At 27.7% G+C, this 23,164-nt stretch overlaps 2 protein-coding genes across 3 annotated transcripts in view; one reads left to right on the forward strand and one right to left on the reverse strand.

Moving 5' to 3' along the window:
• Positions 1-110: 110 nt before the first annotated feature.
• On the reverse strand, positions 111-3,116 carry LOC123261017 (coiled-coil domain-containing protein 63-like). The gene is made up of 6 exons (XM_044722466.1): positions 2,711-3,116; positions 1,894-2,615; positions 1,592-1,815; positions 1,249-1,511; positions 412-701; positions 111-306 (listed from the first exon to the last, which is right to left on the reverse strand). Exons 2-6 carry the CDS (start codon positions 2,577-2,579, stop codon positions 123-125), a joined length of 1,647 nt encoding a protein of 548 aa, XP_044578401.1. The 5' UTR covers positions 2,580-2,615; positions 2,711-3,116; the 3' UTR covers positions 111-122.
• Positions 3,117-11,620: 8,504 nt separating this feature from the next.
• LOC123261016 (bicaudal D-related protein homolog) overlaps positions 11,621-23,164 on the forward strand; it is a 37,133-nt gene continuing 25,589 nt past the window's right edge. Inside the window, exons 1-2 of one of the 2 annotated variants that reach the window (XM_044722464.1) lie at positions 11,621-12,457; positions 12,530-13,974. In XM_044722464.1, the coding sequence (XP_044578399.1) occupies positions 13,732-13,974 (243 nt within the window). In that variant the 5' untranslated portion in view covers positions 11,621-12,457; positions 12,530-13,731. Of the gene's footprint in view, positions 12,458-12,482; positions 13,975-23,164 lie in introns of those variants that run through there. The other variant, XM_044722465.1, reaches the window with a different exon arrangement.

Below are 23,164 nucleotides of genomic sequence, written 5' to 3' on the forward strand. Positions count from 1 at the left end.
TCGCAATTCTCTGTTAAATTATACAATATCCCGTAAAACGTGGGAATGTAAACTATTACGCTTAAAAAACAAAGACGCAGCTATCAATTTACAATAATGAATAATAAATGAATTATAAAAATTTATTGATATCGTTTTTGCATAATTTTTCGGGCTGCTGGTAAGTAACATCCAGAAACATTATGTAATAGCTGGGAGTTATCATTAATTGATTGAGCTGTATAAAGTTTCTCTTTGATGTCTTGACGTGTTAACGGAACTTCTAAACCTTCAGATACAGATTGGAGCACTTCTTTTTCAACACACCTGTTATTTATAATTAACCCAAGGGATAATTTAATAATCAAGGAAAATTTAAATATAGTAATGAGGAAATTGGATGGGAATAACTTATAATTATAAGGAACTCACAAAGAACATGGTTGGGTAGAAGCTATTTCAGATAACACAGGAATATTTAATTTTGGTTTACGTTCCTCATCTAGTCTAATAGTATCAGATTTTCCATTTACATCAACCCAGTGGACCTTGTTAAGCATTTCAGTTATTCTTTTTTCAATTATACCTAAGTAAAGCATGATGTTATTCATTGTAACGTGAGTATTGTCACCAAGAAGATTTAAAATTGAAGAATTATCACAGCCAATTGAATGAAAAAGTGCATCTATTCCTTCGAGTAATTTCTCTATTACTTCATTACACTAAAAAAATAAATTCAAGAATTTAAAACCATAACAATAATAGTTTAATTAAGGGGGTATTCTAGTCTAGAAGCATAAATTTCAGGTAACTACGGTCATCCCCAAATTTCAATTTTTACTATTTTTAAAAAATTCGAAAAAGTCAAAAAAAGTAGTAAAAAAAATATTTTTTTTTTTTTTTTTCAGACAGTCGCCATTTTGTGAAAAAAATTTTTTTTCAACTTTTCCTTAGTTCATGCCATAGCGACATTACTCTAGATTAATAATATTTTTTATTTTTTTATTTCAGAGTGCTAGGAGGTTTGGAATCGTGGGCATGGTCACGTGTCAATTTTTTGAGACCCCCCACTTCATCAGCTGCTAATTTTTTGAATCTTCAACTTTTTTATTTTTTTTTTGTATTCTTGTAATGTTAATAAAAAACTTATAAAAAAATGGATACTAAAAATATTGATTGTCTGTTTTTTACAGCATTTCAAAAAATGACCTGAAATTCATGCTTCTGGACTAGAATACTCCCTTAATTGAATAAATGAATAATAGCAACCTTAACTAAATTTTCTTCAGCATCATTTGCTTTTTTTTCCTGTTCTTCTAAATCTTTGGCAATTTTTTCAAGCGTTTCAGCTTGCTGGAAACCTCGACGAGCATTTAACGCTCGTGCTTCGTCGATATCATCTCGCAATTGTGCTACTCGTATTTGTAAACCTTCTAATTCATCATTAAGTTCATTAACATAACTGAACAACGCAAAATTTTCTTCTTCTTGCTTGAGAAAATACGTCGACAGATTATCTATGTCATTTTCACCTAAAAATAAAAATTACATATTATTACTTAAATTACTGACATTTATTAATAATTAAAAAAAATGTGTTACTTAGCCTGACCAGTAAATTGCTTAATTAAATTTAAAATTTCACTGTATGACGCTATTTTATTTTCTTTTTCTTCTTGTTTTGTACGAAGCTCAGCTTCTTTTCTAGCATTTAAATCAGCAGTTTCTCGGTACTGTCCTTTAATCCCAAGAAATTCTTGCAACTTCAATTCATTATCAAGCGTACGTTGTAATTCACACATCTCTGAGGTATGAGTTTTCAAATCTCTTGTACCTCTATAAAATAATTTTTAATAAAATAAATCAAAGTTATAAGAAAATTATGCTAAAAGTAATCATGCAGACTATTCATACCGTTCTCTTAAAGCATAAATTTTATTTAGCTCTTCGTCACGTTGATTAAATGTTATTGTTGCTTGTTCAATAATATCACTGATTACCATTTTACCAGTATTCAATTGACCAATCATTTTAGCCCAAAGAATATTGAATTGAGCACGTTCTTTAAGTAAACTGTCAATCCGAGCACGAAGTTGTGCATTCTCAGCTACCACAACATTAAATCGCTTTGTCGCAACGTCTAATCGATTCTCAAGTATTGCAATCATACGATGATGCTTTTCAGTTATTTCTCGTGACTGTGCATCTGTTCTTATTTTCATTTTTAATCCTACAACTTCCTTTGATACCTTTATTATTTGTTCTTGCAATTCATCAATCTGCTCTTTTTCATTATTTATCATTTTGATGTATTTTGATCGCTTGACTAGCAAACATTTCAATTTTTCATCCATTTCTTCGTCTTTTTTTGCATTAGATTCAGATTTTGAAGTTTTTATAGCCAATACAAGCTCAGATTTTTCAAATTCTAAACGTTCAATCATATTCTGCTGATTACGAAGTTGCAGACGCGCTTTTTCTGCATAAGTAGTACGATCGTTTTCCATCATTCGATATTGACGTTTTAGTCTTGATAACTCAGCCTCTGCCATTGTCTCCAGCTCCAATTCATCTTGAATAGGTTGTTTTCGATACGCCATTGCGAATAATTTAATTACGAATTAAAAAGGCAAAAACTGAAAGAATAATAAATAAATCATTTGTAAACAATTAACGATTATTATAATAGTGGTTTTTTAAATCAATCGAGTATCAATTGTGTTAATTTTACCTTTAAAAATTAGTTGATTATGAGGTTAGGATCAAAATTTAAAACGTGTAATACTGCATCTGCCTTGTTATACTTCCCCGGAAGACATCAGAGTACTTCCTTATTAATGAGTGTTACAATTCTCCCTCAATGCGCGTTCGTTTTTAAAGGGACATCTGCTACTTATATTGTAACCCTATACAGCTGAACAGCAGGACTAACAAAACTGTTTTTATTTTTCGTTGCACGAGCATCCAATCGTTTCCATAGTTATTCCGATCTTTAAATTTAAAATTTATTCCCGCTCATATCTACCAGAACAATTTAACTTATTCGTACTAATATTAGTACTAGCAACCTTGCAATCACTATGTAACTGCCGTGGCTTGTGAATTATAAATAAATAAAATTTTGCTTTATTAAATAATGACTTGTTAAATTGCACTGTACTTTTTTAACTAATGACTTTTCTAAAGATATAAGCTCATCCCGATGTTACACTCATCAAGAGCTTTCATTTAAGTACCCACATGCTTTTTTGATATATTTTTCATATATACATATATATAATATTTATAAATATATGAAAAATTGATGTGGGTAATCAAATGAAAGGTCTGGATGAATATAATGTCGGGGTGAGCTTATATCTTTGAAAATACCAATAGTTCACAAGATACAAGGTAATTTCTTAATTATGTATCTAGAGATAGAGCAGCCTAAATACTTATACAGCCTAAATTTCGAATGCAGCCTAAATACTTATCACCATAAATTGACTATCGGTGAGAATGATATGAAATTTTGAAAAGGCACAAATTCAAATCAAGACTTTTGCAATAACATTAAATTTTACAAAAAAAAACCGATTTTATCATGTGACTATCCTGGACACAAAATTTTTTTATTCTCTTAATAATATAGATTATTAATCGAAATAAAGAAGAAATGCTTAAATTTTCAACTTTTAATTGAAATGTTCCCACTAAATTTAGAGTCAACTAATTTAAAAGCCTTAAAATCTTGAAAGAAGTTCTGACATTAGTACCAGTAATTAATTACCAAATGATAATAAATGTAAAAGGCCGCTTTCATATAATCATCTATAATTCATTCGTCCGTGTGTATTCAGTCAGTGTATTCATCAGATAATATTGTATTAAATGATTCCATTGGTTGTCTTGAATAAAAGTAATTTACTCGATTAATAGAAAAAAGTAATTTCAAATCCAATAATCACTACCGGTTTTTTTATTGACCTGTTTTTTTCTTCACACCTATATGAGTGATTCATTTTAATCTCTGTCTTTAAAATGTTTTCAGCTGTATGTCAAGCACGTGTCAATACTGTCATAACTTTTTTCTATTTTTCTTTACACGTGTTTTATACTTATTGCTACTTATTTCTTAACTGGTTCGAAATATAATATATTTTTAAAGAAATATTAAATAATTTAATAAAACTATCTAAAGTATTTAATACAAAATATCTTTTTTTTTTCTATTTCTTCAGCTGTTGTTGTTTTATTAAGTTAAAATTTTTATATTTATTAAATAAAAATAACAATCTTAAGGCAACATTATACTGCAATAAAAAAGTATTTCAAAATACAATATAATAAATATTTCTATTGGTTTCAGGAAAATATAACAAACAGAACAAAAATAAAAAATTTAAAAACTGAAACAATTAGTAATTTCATTATATTTCTCAATTAAAAACATACTTGTAAATTTAAAGAAAATTCATAATGTTAATTTAAATCTAATCGAAAAATAAAAAATTAAATCAGCATGAAAAATATTTATAATCGAAGACATTCACTTGTAAAACATTTTGTAAGTATAAAATTATTAGGTAAAATTCGATAACATCGTATTATTCAAAAATATTTAATTATTATTAGTCATCTTCTCTCAACCACTTGCGTACACATAACAGTTTTTAAAAAACGAATATATTTGGGTGATATTAGTCATACGTGACTTTACTGGGTAGTTGAGTTTTTTACCAAATTACCATTATGTGTCAAAAACACACGACGGATTTTCTTAGTTAATAGAAGCGTTTAACTCACTATCGTTAAATTATTATTTATAAAAAACTAATATATGACTGTGGATTTTTTTGTATATCTATCTATACATTTTATTATAGTATTTTTTTTCCTCACCTTAGAGTTATAACGCCACTAAACCATAGCAGAGTTTTCTGTTTTTTATTATTTTGCTTTTTATCTTTTATTTTAATGAATTTTATTGTGGAAAATGAGATTATGAGGTGTGCACCTTTGGATTTTCCAAACTATTTTTCTTCTATTCACTGAATAAAAGTGATCGTTAAAAAACACGATTTAAATCTTGGTCAATAATTTTTTATAAATATAAAAAAAAGCAAATTTTTTTATAGAGATTAAAATCAATCATTAAAATATTTAGAAAGATTAAGATCAAATATTCTAAATGCAAAAAATCTACCAAAACTTTCATAACCACGGTGCATTATTCCTACACCTCCCAGAGGAAATTCAGGATAACCTTCAACCTCTAATGAATCAAAAAATAGGACTGTCGATTAGCAATCGGAAATAAAAAAATAAAAAAGATTATTAATCTAATAGTATTAAGAGTAATTTCGCTATGGTTGGAACTACAGTCATCCCCAAATTTCAAGATTTACTATTATTTAAAAATTCGAAAGTCAAAAAAAGTGGTAAAAATGTTTTCAGGCAGTTGCCGTTTTGTGAAAAAAATTTTTTATTTAAAACAATTTTTTTTAAAACAATCTTTTTTATTTTTTTGTTTTCGATTGCTAGAAGGGTTGGAATCGTGGGTATCGTCACATGTCAATTTTTATCAACCATCCCACCTCCCTTCATCAGCTGCTAATTTTTTTGAATTTTCAACTTTTTTTATTTTTTCTGTATTCTTATAATGTTAATGAATAACTTATAAAAAATGGATATTAAAAATATTGATTGCCTTTTTTTTTTACAGCACTTTAAAAAATACCTAAGATTTCATGCTTCTATAGACCAGAAAACCCCCTTAAATAATTGATTTGTAATAAAAATTAAAAAAAATTGTTGTTAAGAAATTGCATATCCACAAATTAATAATATATTACATACCTAAGCCAGTGAAGTAAGAAAAGTCACATGTAATAGTTGACCGAGGCGAAGTCGAGTCCGAAAAGAACTTATAAAAAAAAATTGAAACTAATCACCAAACTTCTGATCCAATACTTCGCCATTATACTTGCATAAAAAAAAAGGTAAAGTGCGCTCGCCTTTTAGTTAAATTTAACAGTAATGTAGTGAATCCCAAAGGTGTCAATGTTGTCCATCCACTTGAATTTTCGGTCATATGTAGTAGCTGGAGGATCACAGAACTTATTAAGTTATTCGTTTGATATAAATTTACGTTTTACCAAGGACGATTATGTAAAGGGCGTAGATATTTTCGATTTCCTATTTGATTTACCTGATGAGAAGCCCACTCCACTACATTGGGCAACAGCAGTGGATGATTCACCCACCATCAAGATGTTGATTGCACATGGAGCTGACATCAACGCGAAAACAAATTCAGATATTACTCCCTTGATGATTGCGGCTCAAGTAGATAATTTAAGGCCATTGCGAATTATTTTAGAACGAAAACCATTAATCGATGACGTAGAAATCTTCGGAAATAGAGCAATTCATTACATCTACAATGTTCGCGAAGCGCGTGAATCTCGTTACTTATATTTACAATCATCTGATCGGCAAGATGACAAGGATAGATTAGAGTTATTAGTTAACGCTAAGGCTAATATTGACGCCATGTGTTCGTTTGCATTCAACAAAGACTTGAAATCAATAATAGACTTAGCAGCCCATTTAGGAACGGTTCCAGCAATCAAATATCTTCTTTATGAAACGTGCTTGGGCGTCCAACAGCTAAAACATTCCCTTTCAAACCTTGCAAGCTATGATAACAATGCCGCTGATGCTGCATTAGGGAATAGTGACGATCTCAAAAGACGTTTACGGGATGAAGTCCTGCAGATACGAAGTTACTCTATACAACGAATAATACACTGGAACAAATCAAAGACTTTATTTCTCAAATGAAAGAAGATAATTTAGATTTCTATTATAATGATCATAGAAAATCTATGCTGGAAAGCAAAAATTATCTGAAGAGTTTACTAATAGGAAAAAATGGGCATACTTGCTGGGATTTCGTCGTTAAAAACCGTGAACAATTAGTTAAATTTGCTTTTGATGATAACTTAGTAGCTGATTTTAATTCATTAAATTTATCTCTTGATAAAAAAACATTTTATTATGCCGAAATATTGTCCGAAAATTTTAACTATGCAATGGCGAAAAGCAGAACCTTAAAAAAAATAATTGACATTATTTCGAATCTATTTATAACGCTAATCCCTTACGATTGCAGTGAGCGTATTGTTAATTGTTTTAATGATAAGGAATTAAAACAATTGATACAAAATTTTAAGCCACCTCACTTCAATTATATTAAGTTTTAAAGATTGACATTAGAAGCTCAATTTTGACTGTACATGCTATCATGTCTAAATCATCATCATTAAAAATATTAAAATCACCTTCGATCGATCCCATTGTGAAAAATCACGTTTAAATTTTAATTTCTTAATTTAATCATGGGATCTCATCGCACAACATACACCGAAGGTACTGGGCTACACTCGATATCACGCATCAAAAATATTAGACTAAAAATAAAAAATTAACTTGAATCAAATAAATAAATTTAATATGTGCGATTGCAAAATATTTTACTTTCTATGAAATTCGTGAAATTAATCTTCTAGGAATTGAAGAAATCTAAAGTACACAAAGACCCACACTAAGTATGTTCTGAAATGGTTCCTTTTAAACTTTAAATTTACATTTACAATAAAATTTTTAATTAAAAATTTTTCGTCAATTCAAAAAATTTGGAAATTCCAAAAGTTAACGCCTCATAATGTCATTGATTAAAATAAAATAATAAAAAAGGAAAAACTCAGGATGGAGTGCAATACCCCCTTCTTAGTTTGAAAATTCACATTAGCTCTCATTTTTTTCAGACTTTTGACTATTTCCAAACTATTACCCCGAACCGTGTATAATAACGGAGATATTAATAAATTATTTATCTTTTCCTTCTCATTCGCACTAACATTCATTTTGATGAACAGCCGCGCGATTTCAAATTGTTTTTGTTTAATTACTAATGATATTGGAACACTGAATTTAGCACCAATTTTGCTTGATATTTTATTAACTTTTTTCACATTTCTGGAGATGATAGCACTGATTAAATTTTTTCGAGCCTCCATAATTTTAGTTGGTCATGCACTATAAAAGAGTCTTAGATTTTAGTTTGTAATTTACTTTTAATTTTTCTATTTCTAATGACAAAAGAAGATGACATTAAAAATTTATAACTAATTTGTAGTCTGGGAAAATTTTATTAAATATGTTAAATTTTATTTTTCATTAATACTTCTGTTTATTATTGGGATAAATTGAAATATTGGCGCTTGAATCAAGAGTATTAAAAAATTTTTAATAAATAATAAAAAAAGGTTAGAAAAATTAAATTGTCAATTTTTTTAAAAAATTTTAAGTCGTCAATAATTAAATTCAATAAACTATTGATTTTTAGCAAAAGTATTTGTTTATTCAATAACTAAAGTTGAAGCGTTGGTCGTAATATAAAAATTTCTCATTAAATAATCATTTTAGGTCCTTCTAATTTTACCTAGTCATGCACTATAAAAGAGTCTTAGATTTTAGTTTGAAATTTACTTTTAATTTTTCTATTTCTAATAACAAAAGGAGATGACATTTAGTAAGACATTAAAAATGTATAACTAATTGTTAAGCTACGGAAAATTTTATTTTTGGTCTGGGAAAATTTTATTCTTAAATTAAATATATTAAATTTTATTTTTAATTTATTTATTTTTAATTTGACAATTTTTTAATTTTAATTGACAAAAAAATTAGTTTCCAAAAATTATTTTTAAGAAATTGAATTTTTAATTTATAAAAATTTAAAAATGTCAAATTTTATGACCAAAAAATTTTTTTTTTTTATTATTATATTATATTATATTTTTCAAATATAAAAAAATTATGCAAGATGTGTTGGATGAAGAAGACTTGCACGATGATGACAGATTCGCTCAAATCGTGAAAGACCAAGCAGCCAACGACGAAAAAGTTCTAAGACGCGATAGAATTAATTAGCCTTTACTTCTCTTAATTTTTCCTGAGTTTCCCCGTAAAAATTTCCAAGGTTCTTTTTTTAAAATATATTTTCTTAATTCAATAAGCAAAAAAGGGAGTAAATAAAAAATGAAATCACTGCAGTGTATTTAATCCGATCAAAAACAATTCCACTGCAAAAAATAGCGCCAAGTCCACGTTCATATATATAATATATATGAAATATATGAAAAATTGATGTGGGTACTCAAATGAAAGGTCTGGATGAATATAATGTCGGGATGAGCTTATATCTTTAAAAATACCAATAGTTCACAAGATACACGGTAATTTCTTATTTATGTATCTAAAGATAGAGCATTTTTGAATGCATCCTAAATACTTATCATCATAAATTGACTATCGGTGAGAATGATATGAAATTTTGAAAAGGCATAGATTCAAATCAAGACATTTGCAATGACACTAAATTTCACAAAAAAAAAACCGATTTTGTCATGTGACTATCCTGGACACAAAATTTTTCTTATTCTCTTAATAATATAGATTATTAATCGAAATAAAGAAGAAATGCTTTAATTTTAAACTTTTAATTGAAATGTTACCACTAAATTTAGAGTCAACTAATTTAAAAGTCTAAAGATCTGGGAACAAGTTCTGACATTAGTATCAGTAATTAATTACTAAATGATAATAAATGTAAAAGGCCGCTTTCATATAATCATCTATAATTCATTCGTCCGTGTATTCATCAGATAATATTGTATTAAATGATTCCATTGGTTGTCTTGAATAAAAGTAATTTACTCGATTAATAGAAAAAGTAATTTCAAATCCAATAATCACTACCGGTTTTCTTATTAGCCTGTTTTTTTTCACACCTCTACGAGTGTTTCATTCACTTTAATTTAAGTTCTATAAAATGTTTTCAGTCATTTGTCAAGCACGTGTCGAAATTGTCAGGATTTTTTTCTATTTTTATTTACACGTGTTTTATACTTATTGCTACTTATTTATTTAATAGAACTATCTGAAGTATTCAATGTAAAATATTTTTTTAAATTGTTTTGGTGTAATCTTTTTTTTTTTTTTTCTATTTCTTCAGCTGTTGTTGTTTTGTTAAGTTAAAATTTTATATTGATTAAATAAAAATAACAATCTTAAGGCAACATTATACTGCAATAAAAAAAGTATTTCAAAATACAATATAATAAATATTTCTATCGGTTTCAGGAAAAGATAACAGAAAGAACGAAAATAAAAAATTTAAAAACTGAATGATAATATAAATATAATTGAAAAAGAAAAAAATTTTCAATAAAAAATTAAATCGGCATGAAAAATATGTATAATCAAAGACATTCACTTGTAAAACATTTTCTATATACAAAATTATTAAGTAAAATTCGATGACATTGTATTATTCAGAAATATTTAATTAATATTAATCATCTTTTTTCAACCACTTGCGCACACATAACAGTTTTTAAAAAACGAATGTATTTGGGTGATATTAGTCATACGTGACTTTACTGGGTAATTTGAGTTTTTTACCAAATTACCATCTAAAAAAAAATTGCAAAAAGTTTTTAGAAGTCATTTAAATATTATCTTTCGTTTTATAATATCCACTGAAAGTAAATATATTTAAATATGTGCATCCACATTCAACTAAAACAAAATTCTTGAAAATTTATGGTTCTCATTTAAATTTATTTGACATAAAATTTTACAACTAATTCAAGCGCGCTGTAAAAATAATAATCTTAATTTAAGAGAAAAAATCATAAATCAAGAAATTGATTTTTATGAATTAGATAATCTTGAATCAAAAAAGTTTTTGTATTTTGTGTTTATGCAAATTTTAATTGATTCAAGAATTTGTCTGCTTAATCCAAGTGATTCAAATTCTTAAAAGTAATTTTCTTGGTTCAGAATTTTTTTGGGATTGTAATTTTTATCAATGCACAAAATTTGAAGATGAAAATTTTTCGACTGATTATTTGACTGACATTAAAGATAGCAGTCACTTTACCATTTTTTTATTTTTTTAACAAACAAATTTGTGCCAAAAAATTATTTGAAAAAAAAAAATTGCATTTAAAATTTTTTTTCAATTTCTACATCAATTTTTTTTGATTTTTTTTGTCATTATTTACTTGTTACAAAAATGATTAAAATTATCAAATATCTGCTAAATTAATTTTCATTAATTGACTTCTAATGTCATCTAATTGGATGTCATTACATTATTCATCTCATTATCATAATTATTGCCTTAATGAAAAGTGAATTTACTATATCGTATACTTCTCTAAATTGAAAGCCACGATGTAATGCGGTAGTGATAGTTTTATGCTTCATATCCATTACATGTATGATACAATTTGTATAAATACAAAATGCGGAGCTATTTTGCGGTGTGGGAGTAATAGTCATATAGCACAATATTCACCTGGTTACCAGGTGGTCTGGAGGGGGATCAGAGCAGGTCGGGTGTTCTGCAGTTATAGTTATAGACTACAGTAGTAATATGTATATTATGCATACATAAGTGTTTAAGTTCGTACTACACTCATACTACGTTACTTTTAAGTAAAGTAAATTTAGTACCTGGTGGGGACGAGCATTGACCGCATAGAGGGGGTAGCACAGACAGGTATCGTTCTAAACCGGGTACCAGCTGCGCACGAGTCTACCACACCAGACCAGTCAGCAGTGAGTCTGTTTTCGAGTGGAGTTACGCGGAGTAGCATAGTTTTAAAGTTTTGTTATTCTGTTTTTAATCTGGATTTTATTCTTCTGGTAATCCAAACTGATTACTGATGGGACTTAAAATTTTTCACCATTTAATTTATTTAAATTTTCGCGGGCAACACGACTGGATTTTTTACTTCATGCTCAAAAATAAAAAATAAAATAAATTATAACAAAAACAAAGCGTAAAGGAGAACGCCGGAGTGTGACGTTGATCAGTGAAAGGAAGAAATATATGTACCTAGAAAAGAATAACAGAAAAAAAGGAGTTAGTGGTGGTTCTTGTTGTTATATTACGATTACCTCTACTGTTCCTGTTCGTTCATATTAAGACGCGGATCCAACACTCCTTGTTCTCCTGGTGGTCGCTTCAGGATGCAGGATGATTCCGCAACGTTTATTTTCTGCTCACGAGAACTCTGAGTCACTCTCCATTACATGTACAGTAAACAAAAACAAAAATACATAAATAAAAGAAGAAAGGATTGAACGGCGAGACAATTTATTGCAAAGAAAAGGAAAATTATCAGTACATAATAAAATGGAATTTTTATTTTTAATAACGTCACATGTAAACAAAGTATTATTATTTTGCACTGAGGGTACAAGTATGATAAATAAAATCCATTCATCACGTGTAAAGTATCATCGATAATTTTATCACTTTAATAATTGGATTTATATTAAGTTAAGTGAACGTTAATGTTCTGCAATAAAATATCAAGAGGATTTATATCTATATTTCGGTTGAAATAATCAAGTTTCTTAATATTATTATTATTTCAAATTAAAATCATTTGAATAACAATAATAATTTCATTTCATTTTTTAGTTAAATTAATTTCCTGTTTTTAGTGTTTATTATAACACGGTGACGGATACAATAGTAAATAACAACCGAACCAAATCCAGTGGAATTTTTATATACATTTGTATATAATATTCAAATACAACCAGTATAATTGTGTGGGAACACTTGTATTTACGTTTTATTCACTGGTTTATTGCTCAATCGATCGAAGAATATTAAAAAAAAAAAAGGAATAATAATACTACAAAAAGCAGAATAGAGTTATCATTAAATAACTCTAATGTGGTTTACAACGAATAGATCTCAGTGTTATAGTAATCAATAAATAACTTGCGTGACACCACCTACGAGAAAAATATACATCAGAAGAATAAACATCGAAGGTAAATTTACGAGTGGTTGACCGAAAATTATTATAAAAACATTGACTCATAATTATAATAATCTGAATGTAGAAAAAAATTAATATAAAAAAGTTTATAGACAGTGAAATTTATTGCAAGTGTTACATTGATTACGATGTATTTATCTAATGGAAAAGCCTATGGAAGATGTCTGCGTTTTGAAGGTATAATGTCATGGACTAAAAATAATAAATTAATTGATGAGGCCACGTGGTTTAAGTTTATGTAAAAAAATAACTCGTGGTCGATCGATTTTACCTCGAGGCAATTAATTATATTGCTTTTATTATTATTTCATGACTCACTGTGGTATCCAAACACACGGAATATTGGCACTGTTAAAATTAGTGTACATATTTTATGATAAATACAAGTAAATTATTTATATTAAGTATTAAATTAATAAGTTTGTGATTTAGAGATAATAAAAAAAATCTGAAAATATCGATTAAAATTATCTTATAATAACTAAACGTGACTATATCTAGGTGAGTTGTAGAGTAATCGAGAACGTGTAAGTCAATAAATACCATCGTAAGTTTGTGACGTAATAGTCGATAATCGATGTCGACAGAAGAATGTTCATGGGACTTATTAAAACGTCATAGATTTATAGCAACACTAGTTGATATAAAAGTAATAATTGCGACGAATCAATAGCGATCATTCGTACGATACAACGTCATTGAATGTATTGACGTAGCATTGATAACGTCGCGGTGTAGCACCCGCGACGATATAATTTGCAGGTGGAAAACTGAACGTAATAAAGTTCGATATACAATCGACTTGTCAGCGTTTAAAAACATAGTTGTAACAATGCTGCCAAAGAAAGATGGTCAATTAGAGCCATTTTCCCTCGAAGATATGATTTCGGATCTGCAAACAAGAAGACACTCTTTGGATAATGATGATGACGTTGGAAACCCCCATGAACTTCTCAAGCAGCGTGAGAGAGATCTTGTGCTTGCTGCTGAACTTGGAAAAGCCTTGCTAGAAAGGAATCAAGAACTCACACGCCAGAGTGAAGCCATCGCTGAAGAATATGCAAATAAACTTGAGGTAAGTGTTTGTATCAGTATATTCTTGTTTAGCTACTCGATTAATGTCCATTATTTATTTTTATACAGTTAACTGCGTACCGGTCAGCATAATTCTATACATTTATATTCATAGTATATGTCAAATGTCAAAGTGCATACAACATAATGTATGATTATAAATGTATTCGATGTTGTGTAAATGATTACCGAAAAAATGTTCACCCCAGTGACTTAAACACTGAATTCGTGATATTTTTATACAGATTTCACTTTCACCAACATTGCTATCGGTGATCTCATTTTCTCTATATATTTTAATTTTACTTGTATTCATTCAATCTATTTACATTACGTTACCTTCGCTGATTTTTTATTTACCAAATTTCCATTTTAAATTTATTATAAAATACTTGATAGTTTAGATCAACTTTTATAAATGTCAAAAAAAAAAAATGAATTTAAAAGCAAATTCATATACATTTTTTATGAAATTTATTTACGAATCTGAAACTTGAAATTTTAGAGAAAATCCACATCAAGTTTATAAAAAAAATTTTTGTTTTATTGTTGATAATATCTCAATGAATTCCATCTTCAAAATAAATTCAAATTTTTTATTAACTGTTTCCGCGTTGATTTCCAATTAATTGAATGTTTTGGTAAAACAACAATAAATAATCGAATGTTATCCATTGTTATTTTCAGATATTTAAAAAAAAAAAACGTGATATCTTTTGTTTTTCTTGATAAAATATATAAGTATATTTATTGACGTAAATCAAAACAAAAATAATGAAACGCTTACACACATTCACTTCAACAATTGTCTCTTGAAGATTCCTTTACTTCAAGCGATGGTAACCCGAGTCGAAAAATAACTACGGTTTTAGGTCTCAAAATGCTATAAAATGAGGTTTGTCTCAGTTTAAGCCTCGCCATTTAAAACTCATGCCAGGAAAAACCTCATTTAGTACGCAATATTCCGGATTGAGACAAAAATGAGACATTTCTAAAGAGCATTTAAATTTGAAATGAGGTTTATCTAATACACCAAATTTTCTTACTCCGGGGCCCAAAGTGAGATATGTCTCATATACGGCCTCAACATATGACTGTAGATCGATAGAGGCATGTCTCACACACGTGTCTTAATTTTAACGACGTATACCTGAGACAAATCTCATTTTTGGTCAGACTGAAAAATCTTGTACTATATGTATATAATTCATAGTTTTATTTTATTTAGATTAGACTTACATTTATAAAATGAAAAGTTCGAATTTAATTCAATTGAAAAAAAATTTTATTTATTAATAATAAATCGATACCAATACATACTAGAATGAATACTAATTAATTTAATTTAATAACTGATCAAGTACATTACTGAATTTTGTAAAATTCTATATATAACTATGAATCAATTGAAGAGTTTTTGAGATAATTTTCATCATTATTATCATTGTCATCGTCATCATAATCATCATTATCACTTCTGATCCTATAAATCCGCGACCAGTATTTTCATCAACAGAATTATTGTCCAGCAGATCTTTATCATCTGGAATAACATTATTATAATTTATTTTAATTCAAAAATAGTTTGGTTTTGTACCATCCAAATTTACACTTATATAGTTACTTACCACTTATTTTCAAAATTTTAGAATCTAACACTTCAAATAATTTTGATCGTTCATTTTTCCACTTTAACTTTACACTAGCGTTTTCATATCGTGAATGGACAGGTATGTTTGAAGTTTTAATTGTCTGTAATTGTTTTGATTTGGTCCAAAAAATAAGCGCATATATTCCAGACATTTTTACAAAAATTTTTCATTTTAGTCAAGGAAATCAACAATAAAGTTAAAAATAACAAACTGATCACAATTAGTTTATTTGAACTTTTCACTTTATAGAATATGAGAAGTGCTCAATATGAAAGCCTAAAAAGTACTAACCGGGATATTCTTGAGATTGTTTAACTATGCTCGATTTTACTTGGTATGTATACATTGTTGTACATGTATACATGTTGTACATAGCCAGACATATGGCCAAAATTTTTTTGAAAGTAGTGTAGACAAATAAAATTTTTATAGCTCTTTAAAGTATTAGAGTCGTAAAAGTTGAAAGGCTTTCTTTGTATTTTAATTCTTTTCAAGGGTACAAAATTTTTAAGTATACGGGTTTCGGAAAAAATTGTTCCAATATTTAAACATTGTGTTTATTACTTATGAAAATTTATTATTTATGAAAATATATTTTTGATTTGTCAGCTATTTTAATTTTTTTATTAAGAAAAAAAATGAATAATACTTTCTGTCATTAAGTCATGCGATTTCAAGTATGGATCACCATATAAATTTATGAAATAATTCGTTTACACATTTGAGAGTTGTCGCTTACTCTGTCTCAAGTAAGAACTAGAAAAAGCATAAAATATAATATTTCAAGTAAACTAAAAATATATAATAATAAAATTCGACATAAATAATACCATAAATAATAAAATTCAACATAAATAATACCGTACTTTTATACACATTTTAACATCGTTATAAGAAAATATTTCTAAGTTCCAAATTATACCTTCTATCAAAAGAGAAAATTTTTCTAAGTGTATAAATGTGGAAATATTTCTAAGTTCCACATTATATATCTCATTTACTTCTCACTTCAAAATATTTGGATTAAGAGCGAAATGAGACTTTACTCGTAAACCGAAGTGTTTGAGGTCTTCTTGAAACTATTCCGAAAAATAATGACTATTTGAGACATGAATGAGACTTAAACTCACATTTGAGACCTAAAACCGTAATTATTTTTCGACTCGTGAAAGTGGTCGAAGACCCTGTCAATATTAGAGTCCTTAAGAAAATATTTTCATTTCATAGACTGAGATTAGTATATTTACAAAAAAAGTAGATAAAGAATAACCTGACTTTGGAAATTCCTTACCATCGCATTAATACTTTTTACAACATGTGAACAATGGAAGTTTTAAAATAATAAAAAATTAAATCGTTATCAAAATTGTGTTTATCATAAAACTGGTTTTTTCTTACGTTGTATTTGTCAATCTTTTTATTAAAAATTTTTTTATTTCTAAAAAATTATGCTGTCCAAATATTTTAACGCGATATGATAAATAATTTATTACGATAATTATTATTTTACATTACAATAACGATAAATTATAAAACGTTTTGTTATTTCGATAAAATTTTATCAGGTAAAAGCTTCGAAATCTAAAAAAAGTAGTGAGTCATATTAAGAAACACATATAAACGTAAATTACTAACGATTAATGACTAAAAACTTGTTGCAATAAACTTAGAAACTGATAACTTGAAAACAAGTTGTATGAACGTATATTAACAATATTTTCTTTAAGATATGTCAGTATTTTTTTTTCGATTTTGAATGAATCAATAAAACATCTATTGTTATATTATCATTATTCTTACATTCGCAAAATTATAAAATATTTCACATTAACTCAAATAATATAATTAAAAAATTAAACTAAATAATCAGTACATGAAACATTTAATAAAAATAAAAATTTCAATATGGAACATTTTACGCCAAGTCGAACACTATTTAGTTTTTGCATCTCCAATTTATTTCCGAATTTTTTATGTTATAGCATCAGTTGAAAGAGGCCTCCCTGATTTTTTTTTCTCCAATCGTATTCAAGATATCGATTTCCAAAAAAATACCTTACTGTTTTTTGCAATGCCCATAATTTTGCAAAAAATGGAATAAAAATTTTTAGAAATGTATTTCAACAAAATTTTGAAGTTTTTCATTTAAATATTGATTTTCAAAAAATGTTTAAAAAGAAAAATAAAAAAAAACATCCCTATCAACCCATTTTTTTTGTAAAGTTATGAGTTATGGGCAAAAGCCAAATGGTATTCGATTTGGTGTGGAATGTTTCATAGTTATAAATATTAATTTTTCGATGCATAATCTGAAGAGCATTAATTCAAATTTTCAATTTTACATTAAATAATCATTAATAATTTTTTATAGTTAATTATCATATAAAATACCACCATTTTTTTCAACTTATCATTTGCTGAAATCATCATTAGTTTCCTTGTTTTCACCGTCTCTTTTGCTATTACCATCACCATCATAATTAGTTTTGTAGATTAATTTATAATGAAAGCACATTAATTAAATTGAATTAAAAAATAAATTGCCTTGTTCCTAGTAGAGAATATGCACATGAACTTTAGTTACGACCTTGAGGCCTAGAGAATGGACATAAATAATGCACGCGTTATCATAAAGCGAGTCATGTATAATGAGTAATGATAAGATAGTTTAATATTGATACTACTACCGATGAGATTTTATTATAAATAAAAGTATATAGTATATTACACACCTAGGGAAGTAAAGTAAGAAATGTCTCAGATCACATGTAATTGTTGGCCGAGGCGAAGCCGAGTGTATACTATTTTTTTGCTCGATGAAGGCAGAAAGGGGCAACTTCGTTTAGCGCAGCGGGCCAAAAGTTGACGCTTTCTGCCCGTCGAGCAAAAAAAAATTTATTCCGCGAGTAAATATAGCTGACATACTATTTCATTTTAAATTTATTATCGCTTGAAATCTGTTTTTTTAATTAAAAACAAATTTGGCGGTCTATTCAAAAATGAATTCGTAAAGATAATGAAATAGAAAAATAATAGCTATAGTTATTGTGCACGCTGACACTTAAAAACCTATTTATCAAGCTAATTAATGATTTTTATTATGAAATAGTCAAACTTATGAAACAAATTTTTAACTTCCCGCTAAGAAAATTGAAAATTTTCAAAAATCGGGAAGTTATTGGTTTTACCCCGTTTTTCGAAAATCGAGTTTTCATCGGATCCCGACGTTTCGAGGTCCTAGGAAGCTTTCCTGACTATTTTCACGATGATATCCGTACGTCTGTGTGTGTGTGTGTGTGTGTGTGTGTGTGTGTGTGTGTGTGTGTGTGTGTGTGTGTGTGTGTGTGTGTTAACCTCTTGTAACTTTTGAACGGCTTGACCGATTTCATCGCGGTTGGTGTCATTCGAAAGGGCTTCGCCAAGTTTATATTCCCTGTAAGTTGGAACCGATTCAGACCAGTAGATTTCGAGAAATTTCAAAAAAAGTGACAAAAAAATTGTTTTTTTTTTTTCATTTTTTTTAAATATCTCCGAATTGGCTGAACCGATCAACTTCAAAAACTAATCAGCTCTTAACCTTAAAAACCCGTATCGATCGCCACATAGAGCGTCAGAATCGGTTGATGCGTTCGTGAGATATCGTTGTCGAAAAAAATCGAAAAAAGTGTTTTTTTTGTAATAACTCCGAAATTTTTCATCAGATCAATTTTTTTGTTCTAAATTTTTTATAGAGCTTTAAAAACCACATCGATCGCCGTCTACCGAGTGAAAATCGGTTGATTTATTAAAAAGTTAGTTTGAAAATTAGAAAAATCGTGTTTCATCAAATTGTGATAAGATTTTTGAGCTCGAAGAGCTCCAAATCATAGCAAAGCTATCTCTTTGAGCTCGGAGAGCTCAAAGTAACACATAAATTGTATTTTTGAGTTCGAAGACGTCAACCGTTTTTCTAATTTTTTTTTTTAAATATTATAATTGAAAAATAAGCAAAGTAGTATGAAAATAAAGTGTGGTTACATAGTAAATTTCAATGTGTAATGCATAATTGTGATTTTGTACGATAAGAATTGAAAAATCTATGAAAGCGTGGAAACAAGGTAGTTTGGCTTAAGCAACATATTGAAGAGTAAGAAAGACAATAGCCGGTAACACGCTCTGTCTGCCTTTCCGTGCTTTACCGTTCGGCTCTTTTTGACCTCTATTTACACAGTAAACACACTGTCATCTTAACACCTTACAATATTATATCTTGGTTCGCTTTTAAGGTGGTCCCTGCCACCATTTGAAGCTATGAGTCTGAATTATATTTATCCTTTAGATAAAAATAAAATATAACAAAATGGAAACGGTTATGCTGCATTAACTTACTCAGTCATGTGTGACTGGATAAAAAATTTTTTTCGAGAGATGATGAAATATTGTTAGCTTAAAAATTATTTCCTGTATCTTATGAAAATATATAATTGTGATGACAACCCGAAGCTAAATTTATTGTATTTATAAATTTTTTAGTTGAGGATCGGGAAATATACTAATTTTATTTTATCGAACACTTGAAAATAAACATTACATCCACTTCCTGTTATTTATTAATTATCGACTGTATGTTACATATTATACACTTATGGTACATAATCAATAGTTATAAATTATTACTGGAAGCATTAGAGAAAAATCGATATCATCGAAGTAGAAGTATAAGAGTAATCTATACTACCTATCATGCAGATAGGCTATGTATGCTCTACTTTAAAGTGAATAATAAAATCAGAAATACTTAATATAATTAGAAATCTGCGGATTTTCAGAAAATCCTATCAATATTTTAAAATTATGCAAAATATCTGTGAAAATTCCAAATCAATTTGAAATGTTTCTAAATTATATTTTTAAAATGATTGAGAATAGTCAACATTAATTTAAAATATTTTTTAACGATTCAGAATAATATTGAACAGAATAAAAAAATATACACTGTATTATAACTTTCATTATTTTTAATTTGAAAATTTTTAATTGATTATTATTTCAATCAAAACTTTTCATCTTTACGAATGATGAAAAAATTTTCTTTAATATTAAATAAATGTTTAAAGTGGAAATTATTCATAAATTCAAAATTCATGGTATAATTTTTTGAAGCAGAGAAAATATGAATATAGTAAATCTTGAAAATTTCAAAGAATTTTTTTTAATTTAAACAAAAAATATCTTGGATTGAAATTAACGATTGTTTTCATAAATTTTATGATTACAATCAATCTCTGTTTTGTCCTTCTTTTTCCATTGTATTCAAATGAAAATATTAATAATAATAAAAAAAATTGTTCGTAAAAGTACACGGAGAAAAAAATTTTGCTATAGGAACTCTATAGTAGTTAGTTAGTTGTAAAAAGTTCCAGTAGGTTAACGTATCCACAGATTCGGTAGAATCTGGCGCCAAGTTCCGTTCAAATCCGTTGTAAACGGAGCGCCAGACTACCGACTGTGTTTACTGTAAGCAGAACGGTATTTCGAGGTTGCAAAATTTTATTTAATTATATGGTTCTCCTTTTTCCAAAATAATATATTATAAAAGTAATTTATACTTTATTTTACTGATATTAATTAATTATAATCAATTATAACACTTAATTCACTTAAAATTATTAAATTTTATCAGCACAAACTATAGTAAGCCCAGAAATTTCGATCCTGACTTTTTTTTCGATGGGGAATATCAGCGCCACAGACTAGATAAAATAAAAATGTGTAGTAATCCTTCCTATAGACACGCAACTACAGTAAAAAGTGATTCATAGCTTGCATCTATGGCCGCCAGGGTGCACTGGAATTACATCTACATAAACTGTAGCTTTAAGGGGATAGTTTGCAGTAAAAAATGCAGTCAACACGAGATTTAAGTTGTTATCAATTGTAAATTTTCATTATAATTACAAAAAATACTAAAATCCGAACAAAAACAGTTTCACTGTAAAAAAGTCGCACCAAGTCCACGTTCATAAGACTATTAGGAAAAAATTTTTTTTCTTTACAAAAGATACAAAATAAAAAATTAAAAATCCGAGTAACCGATATGATTGTTTATGATTTTCGGAAATTAAAAAATTTTTTGTAAATTTAAAAATTAAAAAATTTTAGAACGTACTTGGTGTGCGTCATTGTGTATTTCAATTTTTTTTAAAGTCCTAGTAAATAGATTTTACGAATTTCATTAAAAGTAAAATATTTTGCAACCACGCACACTAAATACGTTCTAAAATTTTTTTTTAATTTTTAAATTTACAAAAAAATTTTTTTTAATTTCCGAAAATCATAAACAATCATATCGGTTACTCGGATTTTTTAATTTTTTTATTTTGTATCTTTTTGTAAAGAAAAAAAAAATTTTTTTTCCTAATAGTCTTATGAACGTGGACTTGGTGCGACTTTTTTACAGTGAAACTGTTTTTGTTCGGATTCTTATAGTAACAATACCGTTTGGCTCCTGCAACTCTACATCGTTGAGCTCTGAGAGCTAAACGTTATTTGCCTCTCACAACTCTACAGGATCGTTCTTATCTGAGACTATAATAAATTTTTGGAAGTCTGTTTAGTAATTTTTTTTTACGATTTAGCATTGATAATTTAATAAATACATGCAGCAGAATGAATTTATATTGCCAACAATAATTGTATATGACAAATAAGAATAGTATTATAATAGAAATAAAATAATAATAGAACTTATATTACAAATAAAAATTATTTGTAAAATAAAAATATGGTCGTCACAAAATTATCTTATTTTCTTAATTATATCAATAAATATTGGACATAAAATCATTACCGTATATGCACGAGAAAAGATAAATAAACGAAAACAAATTTTATTTTGTGTTAAATTGGGTCTTTTTAATGTATTTCGATAACTTATCACTTATCACAATATATTCAACTAATAAATTAAATTAATAGTCACTGCAAATGAACCTTGAAAAACCATAAATACAAAACTGTTCTAACGAAATTCAATTTGACAAAAAAAAACCTATTTCCTTAAATAAATAAATTAGGAACTTAATTGTCCTCATATATTTTTAATAATATAGATTAGTAAAAAATAATTATGTTTGGCATTTTAGAAGATTATGAAATATGTCAGCGCACTTTACTACTGCGCAACGTAGAGCGCTCCCAACTATACCGTTTGGCTCTAAGAACAATCCCGTAGAGCTCTGAGAGCTCAACAACATTGAGTTATCAGAACTAAATAACATTTTTTTACTGTAACTCTACAACGAACAGTAAATTGTGTATAGTTTTGGTAACTCTACAGTTACGTTACCAGAACGAAATTTTTTTTTCCGTGTATAGTAGTAAATTGACGAAATTAGAGAATAAAGAATGTTTCGCATTGATAAAAACTTATTGCACAATATTTCAAAAACTAGTTTCACAGTATGTAAAGAATCAAAGAAGCCAAGAAAATGAAAAGCAGTGATCCGTAAATCCAGTTTGCAGTGATCATTGAATTGCTGGTATATCTTACTTTTTATA

Source organism: Cotesia glomerata, linkage group LG3 (assembly GCF_020080835.1).
Source record: "Cotesia glomerata isolate CgM1 linkage group LG3, MPM_Cglom_v2.3, whole genome shotgun sequence".
Taxonomy (NCBI): domain Eukaryota; kingdom Metazoa; phylum Arthropoda; class Insecta; order Hymenoptera; family Braconidae; genus Cotesia; species Cotesia glomerata.